Genomic DNA, 22,288 nt, shown 5'->3' on the forward strand with positions numbered 1-22,288 from the left:
CCTGTATTATACTCCAGAGCTGCACTCACTATTCTGCTGGTGCAGTCACTGTGTACATACATTACTTATCTTGTACTGATCCTGAGTTACATCCTGTATTATACTCCAGAGCTGCACTCCCTATTCTGCTGGTGCAGTCACTGTGTACATACATTACTTATCCTGTACTGATCCTGAGTTACATCCTGTATTATACTCCAAAGCTGCACTCACTATTCTGCTGGTGCAGTCACTGTGTTACTGTGTACATACATTACATTACTTATCCTGTACTGATCCTGAATCACATCCAGTATTATACTCCAGAGCTGCACTCACTATTCTGCTGGTGCAGTCACTGTGTACATACATTACTTATCCTGTACTGATCCTGAGTTACATCCTGTATTATACTCCAGAGCTGCACTCACTATTCTGCTGGTGCAGTCACTGTGTACATACATTACTTATCCTGTACTGATCCTGAGTTACATCCTGTATTATACTCCAGAGCTGCACTCACTATTCTGCTGGTGCAGTCACTGTGTACATACATTACTTATCTTGTACTGATCCTGAGTTACATCCTGTATTATACTCCAGAGCTGCACTCCCTATTCTGCTGGTGCAGTCACTGTGTACATACATTACTTATCCTGTACTGATCCTGAGTTACATCCTGTATTATACTCCAGAGCAGCACTCACTATTCTGCTGGTGCAGTCACTGTGTACATACATTACTTATCCTGTACTGATCCTGAGTTACATCCTGTATTATACTCCAGAGCTGCACTCACTATTCTGCTGGTGCAGTCACTGTGTACATACATTACTTATCCTGTACTGATCCTGAGTTACATCCTGTATTATACTCCAGAGCTGCACTCACTATTCTGCTGGTGCAGTCACTGTGTACATACATTACTTATCCTGTACTGATCCTGAGTTACATCCTGTATTATACTCCAGAGCTGCATTCACTATTCTGCTGGTGCAGTCACTGTGTACATACATTACTTATCCTGTACTGATCCTGAGTTACATCCTGTATTATACTCCAGAGCTGCACTCACTATTCTGCTGGTGCAGTCACTGTGTACATACATTACTTATCCTGCACTGATCCTGAGTTACATCCTGTATTATACTCCAGAGCTGCACTCACTATTCTGCTGGTGCAGTCACTGTGTACATACATTACTTATCCTGTACTGATCCTGGGTCACATCCTGTATTATACTCCAGAGCTGCACTCACTATTCTGCTGGTGCAGTCACTGTGTACATACATTACTTATCCTCTACTGATCCTGAGTTACATCCTGTATTATACTCCAGAGCTGTACTCACTATGCTGCTGGTGCAGTCACTGTGTACATACATTACTTATCCTGTACTGATCTTGAATTACATCCTGTATTATACTCCAGAGCTGCACTCACTATTCTGCTGGTGCAGTCACTGTCTACATACATACATTACTTATCCTGTACTGATCCTGAGTTACATCCTGTATTATACTCCAGAGCTGTACTCACTATTCTGCTGGTGCAGTCACTGTGTACATACATTACTTATCCTGTACTGATCTTGAATTACATCCTGTATTATACTCCAGAGCTGCACTCACTATTCTGCTGGTGCAGTCACCGTGTACATACATTACTTATCCTGTACTGATCCTGGGTCACATCCTGTATTATACTCCAGAGCTGCACTCACTATTCTGCTGGTGCAGTCACTGTGTACATACATTACTTATCCTGTACTGATCCTGAGTTACAGCCTGTATTATACTCCAGAGCTGCAATCACTATTCTGCTGGTGCAGTCACTGTGTACATACATTACATTATTTATCCTGTACTGATCCTGAGTTACATTCTGTATTATACTCCAGAGCTGCACTCACTATTCTGCTGGTGCAGTCACTGTGTACATACATTACATTACTTATCCTGTACTGATCCTGAGTTACATCCTGTATTATACTCCAGAGCTGCACTCACTATTCTGCTGGTGCAGTCACTGTGTACATACATTACTTATCCTGTACTGATCCTGAGTTACATCCTGTATTATACTCCAGAGCTGCACTCACTATTCTGCTAGTGCAGTCACTGTGTACATACATTACTTATCCTGTACTGATCCTGAGTTACATCCTGTATTATACTCCAGAGCTGCACTCACTATTCTGCTGGTGCAGTCACTGTGTACATACATTACTTATCCTGTACTGATCCTGAGTTACATCCTGTATTATACTCCAGAGCTGCACTCACTATTCTGCTGGTGCAGTCACTGTGTACATACATGACTTATCCTGCATTATACTCCAGAGCTGCACTCACTATTCTGCTGGTGCAGTCACTGTGTACATACATTACCTATCCTGCATTATACTCCAGAGCTGCACTCACTATTCTGCTGGTGCAGTCACTGTGTACATACATGACTTATCCTGCATTATACTCCAGAGCTGCACTCACTATTCTGCTCTCTACACAGTGGCGGTTGCTCCCTATACAAATCTCCGCGCTCTACTAATTCCGCCATGAATCCTGGCGTTGGGCGGCGCCTGACGTCACACGTGAGTGGGCGGGACGAAGCGCTCCTCCTGCTTCGTTCCGGGAGCAGCGGCTGCAGCCTGGAGATGAGGGCAGGAGGAGCAGGGGACTCCCCGGCAGCACTACAACTCCCGGCGGCCGCCGCGGCGGGAGAGACCACTGCACCACGGCGACTGGACATGGCGGCCGAGGACCCCCCCTTCGTCCTGGGGAGACCGCGCTTCGAGCAGGTGAGTCCGCGCTCTCTGCCGGTTCCCACCGGCTTTCCTCAGGTAGCGCATCCCTCTACTGAAGGGCGCTCTGTTTTGACAGTGGACTCCACCCCCGTGTCTTGCTCTGCACGCCTGATTGGCTGCAGTGATTGTCACTCAGCATGAGGGAAGGCTGGACGATGGCTGAGGGGAGTTCGGTTTGGTGCGCTCTGTTATGTGTGGGCGTGGTTACTGGAAAAGGGCGGGGAAACGTCAGTGCCAGGCAGGTATAGAAATGTATGCGAGCTGTATGTCCAGTATGCACCAGTATAGATTATGTCTCCAGTATGCACCAGTATAGATTATGTCTCCAGTATGCACCAGTATAGTTATGTCCTGTATGCACCAGTATAGATTATGTCTCCACTATGCACCAGTATAGATTATGTCTCCAGTATGCACCAGTATAGATTATGTCTCCAGTATGCACCAGTATAGATTATGTCTCCAGTATGCACCAGTATAGATTATGTCTCCAGTATGCACCAGTATAGATTATGTCTCCAGTATGCACCAGTATAGATTATGTCTCCACTATGCACCAGTATAGATGATATGTCCAGTATGCACCAGTATACACCAGTATAGATGATATGTCCTGTATGCACCAGTATAGATGATATGTCCAGTATACACCAGTATAGATGATATGTCCAGTATACACCAGTATAGATGATATGTCCTGTATACACCAGTATAGATGATATGTCCAGTATACACCAGTATAGATGATATGTCCTGTATGCACCAGTATAGATGATATGTCCAGTATACACCAGTATAGATGATATGTCCAGTATACACCAGTATAGATGATATGTCCTGTATACACCAGTATAGATGATATGTCCAGTATACACCAGTATAGATGATATGTCCTGTATACACCAGTATAGATGATATGTCCTGTATACACCAGTATAGATGATATGTCCTGTATGCACCAGTATACCCAGTATAGATTATATGTCCTGTATACACCAGTATAGATTATGTCTCCAGTATGCACCAGTATAGTTATGTCCTGTATGCACCAGTATAGATGATATGTCCTGTATACACCAGTATAGATGATATGTCCTGTATACACCAGTATAGATGATATGTCCTGTATACACCAGTATAGATGATATGTCCAGTATACACCAGTATAGATGATATGTCCTGTATACACCAGTATAGATGATATGTCCTGTATACACCAGTATAGATGATATGTCCTGTATACACCAGTATAGATGATATGTCCGGTATACACCAGTATACCCAGTATAGATTATATGTCCTGTATACACCAGTATAGATGATATGTCCAGTATACATCAGTATACACCAGTATAGGTGATATGTCCTGTATGCACCAGTATACACCAGTATAGGTGATATGTCCAGTATACACCAGTATAGGTGATATGTCCAGTATATACCAGTATAGGTGATATGTCCTGTATGCACCAGTATACACCAGTATAGGTGATATGTCCAGTATACACCAGTATAGGTGATATGTCCAGTATACACCAGTATAGATGATATGTCCTGTATGCACCAGTATACACCAGTATAGATGATATGTCCTGTATACACCAGTATAGATGATATGTCCAGTATACACCAGTATAGATGATATGTCCTGTATGCACCAGTATACACCAGTATAGATGATATGTCCAGTATACACCAGTATAGGTGATATGTCCAGTATACACCAGTATAGATGATATGTCCTGTATGCACCAGTATACACCAGTATAGATGATATGTCCTGTATACACCAGTATAGATGATATGTCCAGTATACACCAGTATAGATGATATGTCCTGTATACACCAGTATAGATGATATTTCCTGTATACACCAGTATAGATGATATGTCCGGTATACACCAGTATACCCAGTATAGATTATATGTCCTGTATACACCAGTATAGATGATATGTCCTGTATGCACCAGTATAGATGATTTGTCCTGTATGCACCAGTATACACCAGTATAGATGATATGTCCTGTATGCACCAGTATACACCAGTATAGGTGATATGTCCAGTATACACCAGTATAGGTGATATGTCCAGTATATACCAGTATACCCAGTATAGATTATATGTCCTGTATACACCAGTATAGATGATATGTCCAGTATGCACCAGTATACACCAGTATAGATGATATGTCCTGTATACACCAGTATAGATGATATGTCCAGTATACACCAGTATAGGTGATATGTCCAGTATACACCAGTATAGATGATATGTCCTGTATGCACCAGTATACACCAGTATAGATGATATGTCCAGTATACACCAGTATAGATGATATGTCCAGTATACACCAGTATAGGTGATATGTCCTGTGTGCACCAGTATAGATGATATGTCCAGTATACACCAGTATAGATGATATGTCCAGTATACACCAGTATAGATGATATGTCCTGTATGCACCAGTATAGATGATATGTCCAGTATACACCAGTATAGGTGATATGTCCAGTATACACCAGTATAGATGTTATGTCCAGTATACACCAGTATAGATGATATGTCCAGTATACACCAGTATAGATGATATGTCCTGTATGCACCAGTATACACCAGTATAGGTGATATGTCCAGTATACACCAGTATAGATGATATGTCCTGTATGCACCAGTATACACCAGTATAGATGATATGTCCAGTATACACCAGTATAGATGATATGTCCAGTATACACCAGTATAGGTGATATGTCCAGTATACACCAATATAGATGATATGTCCAGTATGCACCAGTATACACCAGTATAGGTGATATGTCCAGTATACACCAGTATAGATGATATGTCCTGTATGCACCAGTATACACCAGTATAGATGATATGTCCAGTATACACCAGTATAGATGATATGTCCAGTATGCACCAGTATAGGTGATATGTCCTGTATGCACCAGTATAGATGATATGTCCAGTATACACCAGTATAGATGATATGTCCAGTATACACCAGTATAGATGATATGTCCTGTATGCACCAGTATACACCAGTATAGATGATATGTCCAGTATACACCAGTATAGGTGATATGTCCAGTATACACCAGTATAGATGATATGTCCAGTATACACCAGTATAGATGATATGTCCAGTATACACCAGTATAGATGATATGTCCTGTATGCACCAGTATACACCAGTATAGATGATATGTCCAGTATACACCAGTATAGATGATATGTCCAGTATACACCTGTATACAATTGTGCAGTCCCCTCTTATAGGTGCGGTTGGTGACATGTTCCGGCCGGTATCGCCCAGTTGTGTGGTATTTATGAGTAGTACTCACCGCCTCCTCACCCAGTTACTTATTATACCGGTTATATCACCCTCAGGAGGAGACGCGTCTTCTGAGGTCAAGTTTATTTATTCATATTTTCTAGTGTATTTTTTTCCAAATAGTGCACAATAAGGAAGGAGCTCTGAGTGCCCCAGTCTCCGGATGGCCCAGTCCGCCCTCCCAGTTTGGATTCTAACGAACCCGAATTGTGATTTGTAGAGAGACTAATCTGCTGCTCTGGGTTCCTCAATAATATAAATGGGAGGGGGGGTACTCTTTCTCATTATGGAGAGCACCTAGTATATGTGGTACATGTGCGGAGTATTCCGTGTTTTTCACATGCGGATCTCTCTCTTGCTTTGTCTGAAATGAATCACAAAATAAAAAAATATAAAAAAATCTGGCTGAATTTCAAATTGATAGAATTTATTTGCTCATCTCCAATATCTATATTTATACATACCTCTTTGTGCGTTTTAGATTAGTTTTCTCTCATTTTGTTCCATTAAGTTTTTGGTGGTAGCCTCAAACTATATAAACATTCACAGTGCAGGTGGAAAAATTATGTGAACCCCTAGACTAATGACATCTCCAAGAGCTAATTGGAGTGAGGTGTCAGCCAACTGGAGTCCAGTCAATGAGATGAGATTGGAGGTGTTGGTTACAGCTGCCCTGCCCTATAAAAAACACACACCAGTTCTGGGTTTGCTCTTCACAAGAAGCATTGCCTGATGTGAATGATGCTTCGCACAAAAGAGCTCTTAGAAGACCAACGATTAAGAATTGTTGACTTGCATAAAGCTGGAAAGGGTTATAAAAGTATCTCCAAAAGCCTTGCTGTTCATCAGTCCACGGTAAGACAAATTGTCTATAAATGGAGAAAGTTCAGCACTGCTGCTACTCTCCCTAGGAGTGGCCGTCCTGTAAAGATGGCTGCAAGAGCACAGCGCAGACTGCTCAATGAGGTGAAGAAGAATCCTAGAGTGTCAGCTAAAGACTTACAAAAGTCTCTGGCATATGCTAACATCCCTGTTAGCGAATCTACGATACGTAAAACACTAAACAAGAATGGATTTCATGGGAGGATACCACAGAGGAAGCCACTGCTGTCCAAAAAAACATTGCTGCACGTTTACAGTTTGCACAAGAGCACCTGGATGTTCCACAGCAGTACTGGCAAAATATTCTGTGGACAGATGAAACCAAAGTTGAGTTTGGAAGAAACACACAACACTATGTGTGGAGAAAAAGAGGCACAGCAAACCAACATCAAACCTCATCCCAACTGTGAAGTATGGTGGTGGGGGCATCACGGTTTGGGGCTGCTTTGCTGCGTCAGGGCCTGGACGGATTGCTGTCATCGAAGGAAAAATTAATTCCCAAGTTTATCAAGACATTTTGCAGGAGAACTTAAGGCCATCTGTCCACCAGCTGAAGCTCAACAGAAGATGGGTGTTGCAACAGGACAACAACCCAAAGCATAGAAGTAAATCAACAACAGAATGGCTTAAACAGAAGAAAATACGCCTTCTGGAGTGGCCCAGTCAGAGTCCTGACCTCAACCCGACAGAGATGCTGTGGCATGACCTCAAGAAAGCGATTCACACCAGACATACCAAGAATATTGCTGAACTGAAAGAGTTCTGTAAAGAGGAATGGCCAATAATTACTCCTGACCGTTGTGCACGTCTGATCTGCAACTACAGGAAACTGTCACGAGGGTGTCGAGGACCACGCCTGACTCCGTTATACCCGGGGTCAGGAAGTCGCAGCGGTTGGCTGCACGCTCTATTTAAGATAGGGCTGTTTTCCTTATGGTAGCTTTCTGGGTTTGCTTAGCAAACCCTTTTGGCTCACTCAGGGATCCGTAGCTCCTTCTCCTCAGCTGTTCCTTGTCCAGCACTCCCAGACCTCCTTATATTCCTCTCTCACACTTCTCTGGTTGCCAGAGATAGAGCTTCCTGCCTGGACATCTATTCTGACCTTCTGGAGCTGTGTTGCTGTGTTCGCTGGTAGTTGGTCCAGAACGCTACCCTCCGGATCCCTGTTGGACCTTTTTGGTCTATTGTGGTCACCCACCTGGGTGTATGTGTTTGTCTGTTTTGTCTGTCCTCTCCCTGGTGTTTCCCTCTTAGTGATAGTGGTGCGGACTAGCGATCCCACCGGCCTGTTCACTATCTAGGGCTCATATTAGGGAAAGCCAGGGTTTAGGCACGCGATCGCCGCACGGGTGAGGAACCCGTCTAGGGACGTCAGGGCAGTCAGGTGCCAGCCGCAAGGTGAGTTAGGGGTCACCACCTTTCCCTCTCCCTTGGGCAGGGCTTTCCCTGTTTTCCTCCCTGTGCGTGTCGTCGGTCATTACAGAAACGTTTGGTTGAAGTTATTGCTGCCAAAGGAGGCTCAACCAGTTATTAAATCCAAGGGTTCACATACTTTTCCCACCTGCACTGTGAATGTTGACATGGTGTGTTCAGTAAAAACATGGTAACGTTTAACTCTTTGTGTGTTATCAGTTTAAGCCGACTGTGATTGTCTATTGTTTTGACTTCAGATCACATTTTATGACCAATTTGTGCAGAAATCCATATCATTCCAAAGGGTTCACATACTTTTTCTTGCAACTGTATATCTTACCCAGGAACCCAGAGCAGCATCTCTCTGTCTAATCGATTCATATGAAAAAATCTAACTTTTTCTGAAATTTGGCGAATCGGAACTCAAACCAATAAAATAAATTCGCTCCTCTTTACCCCATTCTTATATCGGTCGCCGTGTTACTCGCTTCTTGGTGGGTTTGAATTTTCTCGTAATAATCTTAATTTGTGCTCTTATGGTCCAAATACCAGTAACGCATACCTCTGGAGGTTTTTGTGTAGTGATGCCTCATCCGTCTGCCCACATGTGGGGTCAGTTTCTGCCCAGTATTTAGGTGTTCACAATTGAAAAAGGTTCTGGTCATGAGCTCCAGCAATTTGCACTGCTCCTGACCTGGTGTTGTGCGGCTCTGGCCTCCAGCTAGGTTCCTGTGCATCCGCAGTGACTACCGCTGGTCCTGGCTGCGCTCTGCTTCTTTGTGTTTGCTCATATGTCAAGCTGCCACAAAGCTCATTCTCTTCAATGATTTTGGTCCTACTTAAAGAGGACTCTTGCCTCGCCACCTCATCTTCAGGTGAAGGTACATCCTGAGCTTGGAGTTTTCACATGAGACCATGTGCCTGGTACCTGTGACTGATCCCTTGATCCCATCTCACCCTTCATCTTGTTGCATCCAGACCATTTTCCACAACGTCAGAATCTTACTGGAAAAGTCCATACCTTCTTGTGGGGGGTTAAGAGTAACATAGAAATGTCTTACATTCTCTTTAAGATGTTTCCCGTTCCCCACCGGTCTCTAATTGACCTGTCTCATCCAGTGACTGGCTGAGCATTCATTTATTGTGTGTCAACAGTGACGAGAAGAACAGGAAGTGCCGGAACGGGGTGACAATGGATCGGAAAGGCGCATATTGCTTCTTTTCGTGCCACTCAGGCATCCCCTTTAACATCTCCATGTTGGTAAGCGAAACGCCAAAGTTCAACCTGGAAGGCTCGCTCCCATGCTGCTTACCACAATTTATTTTCTTGGAAGAGTCTCATTAACATGTGACCAGGATGTCCAACACATTCCAAGAATATATTTTTCTTCCTTTCATTGCACGCGGTTGTGCCTCAGGTGATCTTCTGTGAGGTTCACCAATGTCTATGACAGACCAGGCTTGAGCGTCGCTTCCAGAGAGCTGCAGCTCTCTGTGCCTCTCTAGTCATGGACGCTTGGACATCTACACATCGGAAAGGAACCATGGATGAGAAATCACCAGACGACGTGGCACTTTTCCTCTTTCAAGTGTAGCTGTAGGAGGCTGTTACTTTGCACATACAGGTGGAGAAGATGTCAGCTACCGGGTGGAGTTGTTTCCTCATGTATTTTTATATATAGATGACTATAAGATGACTTTCTTAAAGGGATTGTCTTAACTGGAACATTGGTGGCATATCACTAGGATCTGCCACTAATGTCTAGAATGAAGCTAGGGCTTGAGTGCTTGAGTAATTTTTTCTATGGGGCAAGCACGCCACTATCATTGAAATGTCACCTATCTGACATTGGTGGCATATAGTAGTGTTATGCCACCGATGTTCCAAATGAGACAACCCCTTTACGAAATTCTCCACTGGTTGTGACATTGGTGTATCAGCCGTAACAGTGAGTATCTGGTGACAATGGTGCAGGTTATGGGGCGGGATACAGTATGGTGCAGGTTATGGGGTGTGATACAGTATGGTGCAGGTTATGGGGCGGGATACAGTATGGTGCAGGTTATGGGGCGGGATACAGTATGGTGCAGGTTATGGGGTGTGATACAGTGTGGTGCAGGTTATGGGGCGGGATACAGTATGGTGCAGGTTATGGGGCGGGATACAGTATGGTGCAGGTTATAGGGTGGGATACAGTATGGTGCAGGTTATGGGGCGGGATACAGTATGGTGCAGGTTATGGGGCGGGATACAGTATGGTGCAGGTTATGGGGCGGGATACAGTATGGTGCAGGTTATGGGGCGGGATACAGTATGGTGCAGGTTATGGGGCGGGATACAGTATGGTGCAGGTTATGGGGCGGGATACAGTATGGTGCAGGTTATGGGGCGGGATACAGTATGGTGCAGGTTATGGGGCGGGATACAGTATGGTGCAGGTTATGGGGCGGGATACAGTATGGTGCAGGTTATGGGGCGGGATACAGTATGGTGCAGGTTATGGGGCGGGATACAGTATGGTGCAGGTTATGGGGCGGGATACAGTATGGTGCAGGTTAGGGCTGCACGATATATCGAAAAAATAATCGAATCGTGATAATCGCCAAATGCGATATGGTGATTTGGCCGACCCGAAAATGCTGCGATTATATATGAAGGGGCCCCTATTGATAAAATGGCCTCTCTCCTATTGATAAAATGGCCAGCCTCTGTACTCACTTTCACGATGAAAGCACTGCAGCGAGCGAGGCGGCCGGCGCGTGACTGACGTCACTTAGTCACGCTCCTGCTTCCTGAATTAAGTGGGAGGAGCGTGACAGTGACGTCAGTCACGCGCCGGCCGGCTCGCTCGCTACCGTGCATTCATAGTGAAAGTGAGTACAGAGGCTGGCCATTTTATCAATAGGAGAGTTATGTGCGCAGTTTAGGACACATGAGGGGACACATAGGGCCATTAGGGGAACCAGCATAAGATGCTATATGTTTGTCTTATGCTGCCCCCCCCTCATGGCCCTATGTGTCATAGCACAGATCCACCCCATAACAGCGTCATCCACAGGTCCCCCATAAGTGTCCTCCACAGATCCCCCATAACAGTGTCCTCCACAGATCCCCCATAACAGTGTCCTCCACAGATCCCCCATAACAGTATCCTCCACAGATCTCCCATAACAGTGTCATCCACAGATCCCCCATAACAGTGTCCTCCACAGATCCCCCATAAGTGTCCTCCACAGATCCCCCACATAACAGTGTCCTCCACAGATCCCCCACATAACAGTGTCCTCCACAGATCCCCCACATAACAGTGTCCTCCACAGATCCCCCACATAACAGTGTCCTCCACAGATCCCCCACATAACAGTGTCCTCCACAGATCTCCCACATAACAGTGTCCTCCACAGATCCCCCACATAACAGTGTCATCCACAGATCCCCCACATAACAGTGTCATCCACAGATTCCCCACATAACAGCGTCATCCACAGATCCCCCACATAACAGCGCCATCCACAGATCCCCCGCATAACAGCGCCATCCACAGATCCCCCGCATAACAGCGCCATCCACAGATCCCCCGCATAACAGCGCCATCCACAGATCCCCCGCATAACAGCGCCATCCACAGATCCCCCATAACTATGTCATACCCAACCGCGTCAGCGGCTCATATGGGAAAATCCAAGCAAATAGACCTCTAGCACAATTCCCTTAAAATATCGCATATTGTTATCGCAATTTTTAGGGCCCTAATCGCAATCGCACAAAATACCCATATCGTGCAGCCCTAGTGCAGATTATGGGGTGGGATACAGTATGGGGCGGGATACAGTATGGTGCAGGTTATGGGGCGGGATACAGTATGGTGCAGGTTATGGGGCGGGATACAGTATGGTGCAGGTTATGGGGCGGGATACAGTATGGTGCAGGTTATGGGGCGGGATACAGTATGGTGCAGGTTATGGGGCGGTATACAGTATGGTGCAGGTTATAGGGCGGGATACAGTATGGTGCAGGTTATGGGATGGGATTCAGTATGGTGAGGGTTATGGGATGGGATATAGTATGGTGCAGGTTATGGGGTTGGACATAATACACAGCAGGTGAACAGTTAGTTCTTGAAGTTGATATGTTGGAAGCAGGAAACATTGGCTTGTGTAAGGATCTGAGTGAACCTGACCAAATTATGATGCCTAGAGGACTTGGTTAGAGCATCTCTAGGATGGCGGTCTTGTAGGTTATTCCTGGTATGCAGTGGCTAGTACCTTCCAAAAATGGTCCAAGAACAGACAACTGGTGAACCAGTGACAGGATGATGGCCGTCCAAAGCTCATAGATAATTATGGACTGAAGAGCTACTATGGACCAAATTGCTGACGTTACTGTATTGTAGACTATGATAGAAAGGTGTCAAGACACACTGGACATCACAGTGTGCTTTACTAATCCTACCCTCCAGACACCTTTCTTCTATGCTCCAAAGCCTCTGTTCTCATGGGCATTGGAGGCTACATTGCAGATTCCCTCACATTGGATGGTCCTGTATACAGGGCTATATTTTTCTGAGAACTACAGACACCTTGGTGGAACCTGACACCAGAGTCCTGTGAGCTCCACTGGTATCTTTATTATAATGACTGCAACAACTACCGTCTCCATCACCTGATGGGTGCGTTGTAGAGGGAGCTTTAGATCACAAGATTCCCCAGGACATAGACATTTTAGGACTGTCCTCTTTTCCCAAGTTCTTAATTCCATTTTTATCTTTCTCACTTTTGACTGGGAGCCAATATGGCTGCCACTATGGTGGTCACACAAAATTTCCTAGAAGGAGTTTAAGAAATTAACAGCAGGAAATGTTAGAAAACAAAAAATAAGTCAACCATTACTCATCTGTGGAATGCCCTCTGCTACATTACTCACCTGCTCCCTGCTAGAGGAAAAGATCTTCTACAACAGAGATGTAACGGTGGCCATATTAGTTGTCTTAGAGATTTTCCATGAACGGGTATAAGTATCACATGGTTGAATTTCAAATACCTTGACAAATGGTGATGACTCAAGGACTTGGATTACGGCGAGTCGTTACTTTTCTGTCCTCCCCTTCCCTTCAGTCGTTCAGCTTGAGCCCCATCTTGCTGCCACACACCGTTGGTGCATCCTCACCGTCTGCCATCCGTTGTTTGGATCCTATTAGGTGCTTTCTGAATCTAAACACGCTGAGAACGTAGCAGTGTTGTCTTAGGAGGTAGACCAGATCTCTCCAACACGGACTGAATTGTATTAAATAAAGGCGAACTTTCCTTATGACTACGAGGATTCCTTCCAACGTCTGCCGCGCATCCAGGAAAGACTCCTTCTCGTTCTGACCACGAGCCCAACGTGACAGAGGAATTGCCAAGCTGTTAATTTGCTAATTGCTGAACTCAGCTGCTGCTAAATGAGGCTCAATCATATGATTAGATTTATGTGTATATATACGTAGGACGCGAGAGATGAGAACTGGACTACATTCTTGTACGGCATTGGCAATGGGTGCTATGATGTGGTCACCTCCAGTTATACCAGGTGGAGAGGTCATCTGCCTGTTGGTACGGGGACTCAATATTTTACTTTAAACCTGTAATATCTCGTGGATTTATATTAGTCAAGTTGATTTCGACACCTGCTGACCTGATGGAGAATGTTTTTCGTAGAATGTCTTGCCTTTAGTTGAGGTCTTCAGGAAGGTTGAACAAGTACTAGGAGCAAGGTAGACAATCTGCAATTAAAATCACCCTTAAATTCTTTAATTTCCTGTTTCCAAATCAGACCCTTTCTGGGATTCTGATGCAGTAATACATTCTAGCAGGAAGGTCTACCAGGCCAGATCAGTTCCACCATCCTAGATATCCTCTGACTGTACCTTTAAATTGCATTGACACATTTGAACAGATGAGCGCTCATGTTGGGCGTTTTGAAGAGGAAATATGTGAGCAAGCTGCCATGGAGCATGATGTCAGATCTGGAAGGATGGAGGAGCATACTTCTTATTTGAAAAACATGGGGAAAGAGTGAGGGGGAGGCATATTGTGCGGCCTTTATGACAGACATTGCAGCTGATGCTCTGAGATCTTGGCAGGACACGGGGGCAGAACACTGGGAGCTTAGTGTTATGAGTAGAAATAAAACCTCATACCTAATCCGAAGACCCTTGTTATTACAAGAAGCATTTGTCAGCCTCGATAGTGTAGGTGTATGAGCAGCGACCTCCCTAGAGGGGCCAGGTTCTTTGTTAAAACCCGTTCTAGGGGGCAGTTGGGTTTTCCATACTGCAGAATCAAAAACATGGTGCTATGTTGGAAGAGCGTTAATTTTGACTACATAAACCATCAGTAGGTTTTACAGAATCCTGGTCCTCTCTTAATATATACCTAGATATCTTAAGCGGATCATCTAAAAAAAAGACTTTCCACTCGAGGATAACCTACAAAATAAAATTAGATTTGTGGGTGTTATTCCAACCAATTGTGGCTAAGGGACTGTGTGTGATCTCACTTTTAGGTTTCTGTATCTCTTATGGCATATAGGGCACCTGGATCATGAGGGTTGGACCAAAGTTGGACTAATTTTGGGTTTATTGGTGTTCCTGGCTCTTGAGACTGCACTAAGCTGACTTACGATATATCTTTTTGTGGCAACCCCATAAAAGTGTAAAGACCTTATATTCATGACCCTCAGTAAAGAGGTGGCTACACACTTTCCAACACCTTCAGACCTTTCAATTTAATGACGAGAGCATTCCTGTTGCTACCACTACATTGGTGGTGAGGACCAAGGTCTTCTTATTCTTGGGACCAGTGGCGATGATATTCAAACTGTCAGGAACATGTTTTCACTTCTGCCTAGAAACCTGCAGAGGCAAGTGTGGTGGACAACTGGCCTCAACCAACATGGATTCTTCTTTCTCCCAATTACATGGCTCAGGCACCACATTGACAGTGGTCCTTACATCCTCCTGTTGCTGGCTGATTTTTCCTATGAATTATCATCTATTGTTCAGAGGATAGGATTGTCTGCAGCCGTAGACTTCAGTTAAACCATGAGTATCTGGATTCAATATTGGGTTGCATTCGAGGTGGAGCATGTGTCTGAGGTCTTTATGGGGGATGTGTGACTGCAAGCTGTATGGATCTAATATGGCTGAACTCTATATGGGGATCATGTGGCTGGCACTGTGTTTTTGGAGCTAGAACTCCTTGGTTGAAACTTGTAGGCAAAAACATCTTAAAAAACAGAAGACAACCCCTTGGTGAGTTGACCACCACTGCTTTTATAATGCTACTGTTTAAGTCATGGTGTGTCTGCTGTCCTGTATTGCCAAGAGGTCTTCTAGAGGAAGGACCTACGAAAGACCTGAAGATCCCGCAGGATTATGAAGCCAAAGCTTCTTCTGTTATCAGGAGAACTCCCAGAATAGAGGTTCAGGTTCCTGCTGGACCCATGAACATGCTTCTGCACACCGTGAGCAGGAAAGGCGCATTGTGCACCACGTTCCCACCTGACAGGTCATGAGATGCTCTGTTTCGGAAATGCGAACTTTTAGTAGCGACAGGATGTTGGCAGCTCGCTCAAAGTGTTCCTCTCAAGCTGTATGATTAAGAGAACGAAATATGTTGCATTATCTTAATCATTTACATTTCATCTGTGTTGATGAAATAATCGCTCAGGAGCATAAAAATACAAGAAATAATAAAGCAGCCGCGCCACCTACGCATACACCAGGCCTGGGTACAATATGCTGCTAATGCGGAATTAACCATTTTACTGCCAGCTCCATGTGTTACTGGTCGGATATTATTCGAGCTCCAGGCTATTCCTTTGTTTTTACTGAAATGCTCAAATACTAAACCTCCCTCCTACATCAAATGAGGAAAATTTCAACTACTGAAATGAACGGTGCAGCGGTAATATCCCTGCAGGATGTTACATAGACTTCATAGTGTCTGAACCCTGAAATGAGCTCATTGTCCCCAGCCGCCGACAGGTGAAAGAGAGGAGGAAGGGAAGTGACAACTGCTCTGAGCACATATCCGCCTCACAAAAGTTGTCACTGATTGGAGAAAATAAGCTGAATATATTTACTCCATCAGTATTAAGTATTATAGCATTGTATTATGGACAATAGTATAGTTACTGTGATACTGCCCCTATATGCTAAACTATAACTACTATAATACTGCTACTATGTACAGGAATATAACTACTATAATACTGCTACTATGTACAAGAATATAACTACCATAATACTTCCTACTATGTACAAGAATATAACTACTATAATACTTCCTCCTATGTACAAGAATATAACTACTATAATACTGCCTCCTATGTACAGGAATATAACTACTATAATACTGCTCCAATGTACAAGAATATAACTACTATAATACTGCTCCTATGTACAAGAATATAACTACTATAATACTGCTCCTATGTACAAGAATATAACTACTATAATACTGCTCCTACGTACAAGAATATAACTACTATAATACTGCCAGCTATGTACAAGAATATAACTACTATAATACTGCCTCCTATGTACAAGAATATAACTACTATAATACTGCTCCTATGTACAAGAATATAACTACTATAATACTGCTCCTATGTACAAGAATATAACTACTATAATACTGCTCCTATGTACAAGAATATAACTACTATAATACTGCTCCTGTGTACAAGAATATAACTACTATAATACTGCTCCTATGTACAAGAATATAACTACTATAATACTGCTCCTATGTACAAGAATATAACTACTATAATACTGCCTCCTATGTACAAGAATATAACTACTATAATACTGCTCCTATGTACAATAATATAACTACTATAATACTGCCTCCTATGTACAAGAATATAACTACTATAATACTGCCTCCTATATACAAGAATATAACTACTATAATACTGCTCCTATGTACAAGAATATAACTACTATAATACTGCTCCTATGTACAAGAATATAACTACTATAATACTGCCTCCTATGTACAAGAATATAACTACTATAATACTGCACCTATGTACAAGAATATAACTACTATAATACTGCTCCTAAGTACAAGAATATAACTGCTATAATACTGCTCCTATGTACAAGAATATAACTACTATAATACTGCTCCTATGTACAAGAATATAACTACTATAATACTGCCTCCTATGTACAAGAATATAACTACTATAATACTGCCTCCTATGTACAAGAATATAACTACTATAATACTGCTCCTATGTACAAGAATATAACTGCTATAATACTGCACCTATGTACAAGAATATAACTACTATAATACTGCTCCTATGTACAAGAATATAACTGCTATAATACTGCACCTATGTACAAGAATATAACTACTATAATACTGCTCCTATGTACAAGAATATAACTACTATAATACTGCTCCTATATACAAGAATATAACTACTATAATACTGCTCCTATGTACAAGAATATAACTACTATAATACTGCCTCCTATGTACAGGAATATAACTACTATAATACTGCCTCCTATATACAAGAATATACCTACAATAATACTGCTCCTATGTACAAGAATATAACTACTATAATACTGCTCCTATGTACAAGAATATAACTACCATAATACTGCTCCTATGTACAAGAATATAACTACTATAATACTGCTCTTATGTACAAGAATATAACTACTATAATACTGCTCCTATGTACAAGAATATAACTACTATAATACTGCTCCTATGTACAAGAATATAACTACTATAATACTGCCTCCTATGTACAAGAATATAACTACTATAATACTGCTCCTATGTACAAGAATATAACTACTGTAATACTGCCCCTATGTACAAGAATATAACTACTATAATACTGCTCCTATGTACAAGAATATAACTACTATAATACTGCTCCTATGTACAAGAATATAACTACTATAATACTGCTCCTATGTACAAGAATATAACTACTATAATACTGCTCCTATGTACAAGAATATAATTACTATAATACTGCTCCTATGTACAAGAATATAACTACTATAATACTGCTCCTATGTACAATAATATAACTACTATAATACTGCCTCCTATGTACAAGAATATAACTACTATAATACTGCCTCCTTGCTGAGAGGTTGTGTGTCAGGAGCTCTCCTGAGGCTTTTGATGTCTGGAGTAAGTCCAGGGAGTGGCCACCCCCGGGGGGGAAGCTCCCCAAGCAAGGCCCAGGCTTCTAGGCCAAATCTGGGAAGCACCCAGACAACTCCGTCAGGGGATGTAAATCCCAAAGTTTCTATGGACAGAAAGTATGTCAGCAGTACCAGTTCCAGCGTAAGAGAAGAAGAAGGAAAAAGTAAGTGTCCGGTGAAACCACCTGCCAGTGTGAATGAAGGGTCACCTGTGTGCAAGACCAAAGTGTTGGAGAGTCCAGAAGTAAGAACCGTGCAGAGTGTGCAGGAGCTGAGACAATCTCCATTGCCGGCCTCAGGTGGACAATCCACCTCCACCCCGGGGAGGCAGAGGAGGACATCTCTGGAAAAGCAAACCATCCAGGAGAATCTGCAGCAGCGTGTGGTGATAGGTTCTGAGCGCAGAAAGTCTGGGGGCATGCAAGCTGTGAAGGAGATCAAAGGCAGTAATGGAGGAAGACCTCAAGGTGCTACCAGTACCGTCTCTGCTACACAGCCGGGATCCAGTCGCTCACCAGGAGATTGTGACCCAAGAGCAGTGACAGCAGCCGCAAAACTCCAGGGACTGCGAGGCTCTGCACCAAAAATGCAGATTCTTGTTCCAGGACAGACAGAAACCTGTACTGCAAACAAACAGCCTGCAAAACTCCCCAGCAGCAATCAGAGGCCTCCAGAGCAGCCACCTGAGCTCCACCTGGCTGAGCAGATCCCAGCACTGGTGAGGAGAATGGAGACGCTGAAGAAACATAAGCTGTACCTGCAGAAACAGATAAACTGCACATACAAACTAAAGGCTGCAAACCCAGGGAAGCAGGCCTTACTGGACAAGAAGCTGGACTCACTGGCCAAGGAACTCGCTGACAATGCGCAGGAGATCGACTCTGTCTTGGAGAAAATGGGACCAGTGGGAGAGACATACCAGAACCAGCAGAGGTTTGAGAAGGACAAAAACTCTGGGACCAAATCAACATCTAGGTCTGAAACCCTGCAGTCCCACGTAAGACCCATATTACAGCCAGCAACTCTTCCCTTTGAGGAGAGTGAGTTGTACAAGAAAAGTACATCTAAGAAACAAGAGCCAAGTCCTGCATCAGCCCCCGGTGAGGTACTACAAGTCCCAGCAGTAAGTACTGCACAAGATGAAAACTGTGGACTCTTACCTGATGACAGCAATGAAGTGGCAGTGCAGACACCACAAGTCCCAGGAGGCAGTGCACTGCAGGAGGACTGTGGACTGACACCTACAGGTAACACTGTAGCAGCACCTCAGGGTGTGTCTGAGCAGGACGCTCAGGACTGTGGGGTGCAGGGGGTTAATACTGAGGACTGTAATGCTGCTGAGATGTCTGGTGTCTCTGTGGATGATAATGTCCCAGCTGAGGAGTCCTCTATGGCTGCTGAGATGTCTGATGTCGCTGATATTTCTGTGTGTGATAATGTCCCAGTGGAGGAGTCCTCTATGGCTGCCATGTCTGATGTTGCTGATGTCTCTGTGGGTGATAATGTTCCAGCGGAGGAGTCATCTATGGCTGCTGGGAACATAGAGAACCCTGGTATTGATGGTGGGGAGGGGGCAGTGCAGTCTCAGGCTGAGGAGTTCCCCCCTTTAGTTACACCACAGGCAGCAGAGTCCCACAGTACAGGCGGTCAGCAGCCCACACGTCGCCCCCCCCGCAGGATACTGGTACTGGTCAGACATCTGGGAATGCTTGGAGTCGGGGTTCTCCATCATTTCCCTCTAACGCCAGATACACAGGCCAGGCCTTCAAGAGAAGGAACGTTGTCAGGTTTAGACATAAAGGGGCAAAAGAAGATCTCCCTGACAGAAGGTGTGTGGTCAGAGACATGTTGTGCACCCAGATGGGCTTCCTGCCAGCCAACATCCTGGCAGTAATAAACCTCCCAGACAGACAGGGCTATGATATTAGCTTCAAGCTCATGTCTGATCTGGACCGGTTCTGGGCTCTCTACACCCGGGTCAGAGATACTGAGGGGTGGAACAAGTTCAGCTTCATTCCCATCTCTAAGCCTGACACTGTAAATGTCACCATCATTTTCTGGAACGAGTCTGTCCCCCCTCAGGATATTATTATCTGGCTCAGGAGGCATTGCGACCTCAAGTCAAACCTGACCAAGACCAGGGATGAGGATGGAATCTGGACTGGGGGATGGAGGGTCCTGGTTACATTACACCAGCACCAGAACATCACCCATCACCTTCCCAATTCCTTCTTCATTGGCCGGGAGAAAGGGGTTTGTTTCTATGCTGGTCAGCCCAGGCTATGCTTCAAGTGTGGGAAATCAGGTCACGTGGCGAGTGTCTGCACCATGATGAAGTGCAGCCTGTGCGGGGACATCGGCCATGTGAGCGCCACCTGCCAGAACATAAGGTGTAACCTGTGCGGTAACATCGGTCACCCCCATAGAGACTGTCCTGAAGCGTGGCATAACATCTGTAGAAATCTCCCTGATGAGGACTTGGTGGAAGGGGCAGATGTCCCAGATGAGGAGCAGGAGGAGGAGGCGCTATTGTCAGGGTCATTATACACAGTGCCAGAGACCCCACACATGAGTGATACTGTGCCGGACCACCCGCAGGCAGGTAACACCGAGGGGGACATGGAGGTTGTGGAGCAGCCTGTAGAGCATCCAGTGTCTGTCTCCTCCCCTGCCCCAGCACCCACCACTGGGGAAAATAAAATCCTTAAACGGAAAAAAGATAAGTCCAGCCGCAGGCCTGAGGGTGAATGGACCACCGTCCAAAAACCCACTAAAATGAGAGTGGACAGGCAGGCTGATGGAACTGTAACAACCAACAGATACGGTGTGCTCTCCGAGTCAGATGGAGAGGCAGAAATAGAGAGAGAGCTGAAGCGTATGATGGCGGAATGTGATGACGACCCAGGAGGGGATCCTCCCACAAAAAGGAGACCTCTTCATGCCGAGTCACAGGCTGTATGGGATATGGAAACTGGTAGTCAGCAAGAAAACTCTGACCCTGATTTATGATGATGGGGGTTATCTTTCTTCTTCTTCTCCTGATGGCAGACTTCCATCTTAAAGTGGTCACCAGCAATGTGAATAGTATTAGAGCTAGAAAGACCAGACATGCCGTCTACGAACACCTGAGATACCTCAAGGCCGATGTGTTTTTCTTGCAAGAGACACGCTTAAACACCTCAGGTCTCATACGAGAGGCAGAGCGAGAGTGGCAGTCTGGTCCGTCCTTTTGGTCGATGTCTGTGGAGCCTTATGCCGGAGTCTCTATCTTGTTTAACACCCATGATGTAATTGTACATAGACTAACGGAGATCTCGATGGGAAGGTGCCTTCTGCTAGAGATTACCATCCGAGGTAGAAGACTCCGGCTTATTAACGTCTATGGGCCACAGACAGTGAGCGAAAGGACTCAGCTTTTTAATGATGTTAAGCCATACTTATTCACATCTATTCCTATTATCATGGCTGGAGACTTTAATGCCACCACTACAACCAGTGACAGGCCTAGTGGTAGACCCCTTACTAGGGACTGTAAGGTCCTAAACAACATTATTCTGCATGCCGGCCTGTCTGATGTTTTTGTACAGGGTGGTAGGCGTCCAAAGTTCACTTACACCTGTGCAGGACGCAGTAGTAGG

The 22,288-nt window shown here is 44.4% G+C and overlaps 1 protein-coding gene across 1 annotated transcript in view; it reads left to right on the forward strand.

The window, feature by feature from the left end:
• The first annotated feature begins 2,591 nt into the window (after positions 1–2,591).
• The window catches only part of SFXN5 (sideroflexin 5), a 216,363-nt gene continuing 196,666 nt past the window's right edge, over positions 2,592–22,288 (forward strand). Inside the window, exon 1 of the mRNA XM_040419345.1 lies at positions 2,592–2,779. Within this exon, the coding sequence (XP_040275279.1) occupies positions 2,636–2,779 (144 nt within the window). The 5' untranslated portion in view covers positions 2,592–2,635. The remainder of the gene's footprint in view (positions 2,780–22,288) is intronic.

Source organism: Bufo bufo, chromosome 2, assembly GCF_905171765.1.
Source record: "Bufo bufo chromosome 2, aBufBuf1.1, whole genome shotgun sequence".
Taxonomy (NCBI): domain Eukaryota; kingdom Metazoa; phylum Chordata; class Amphibia; order Anura; family Bufonidae; genus Bufo; species Bufo bufo.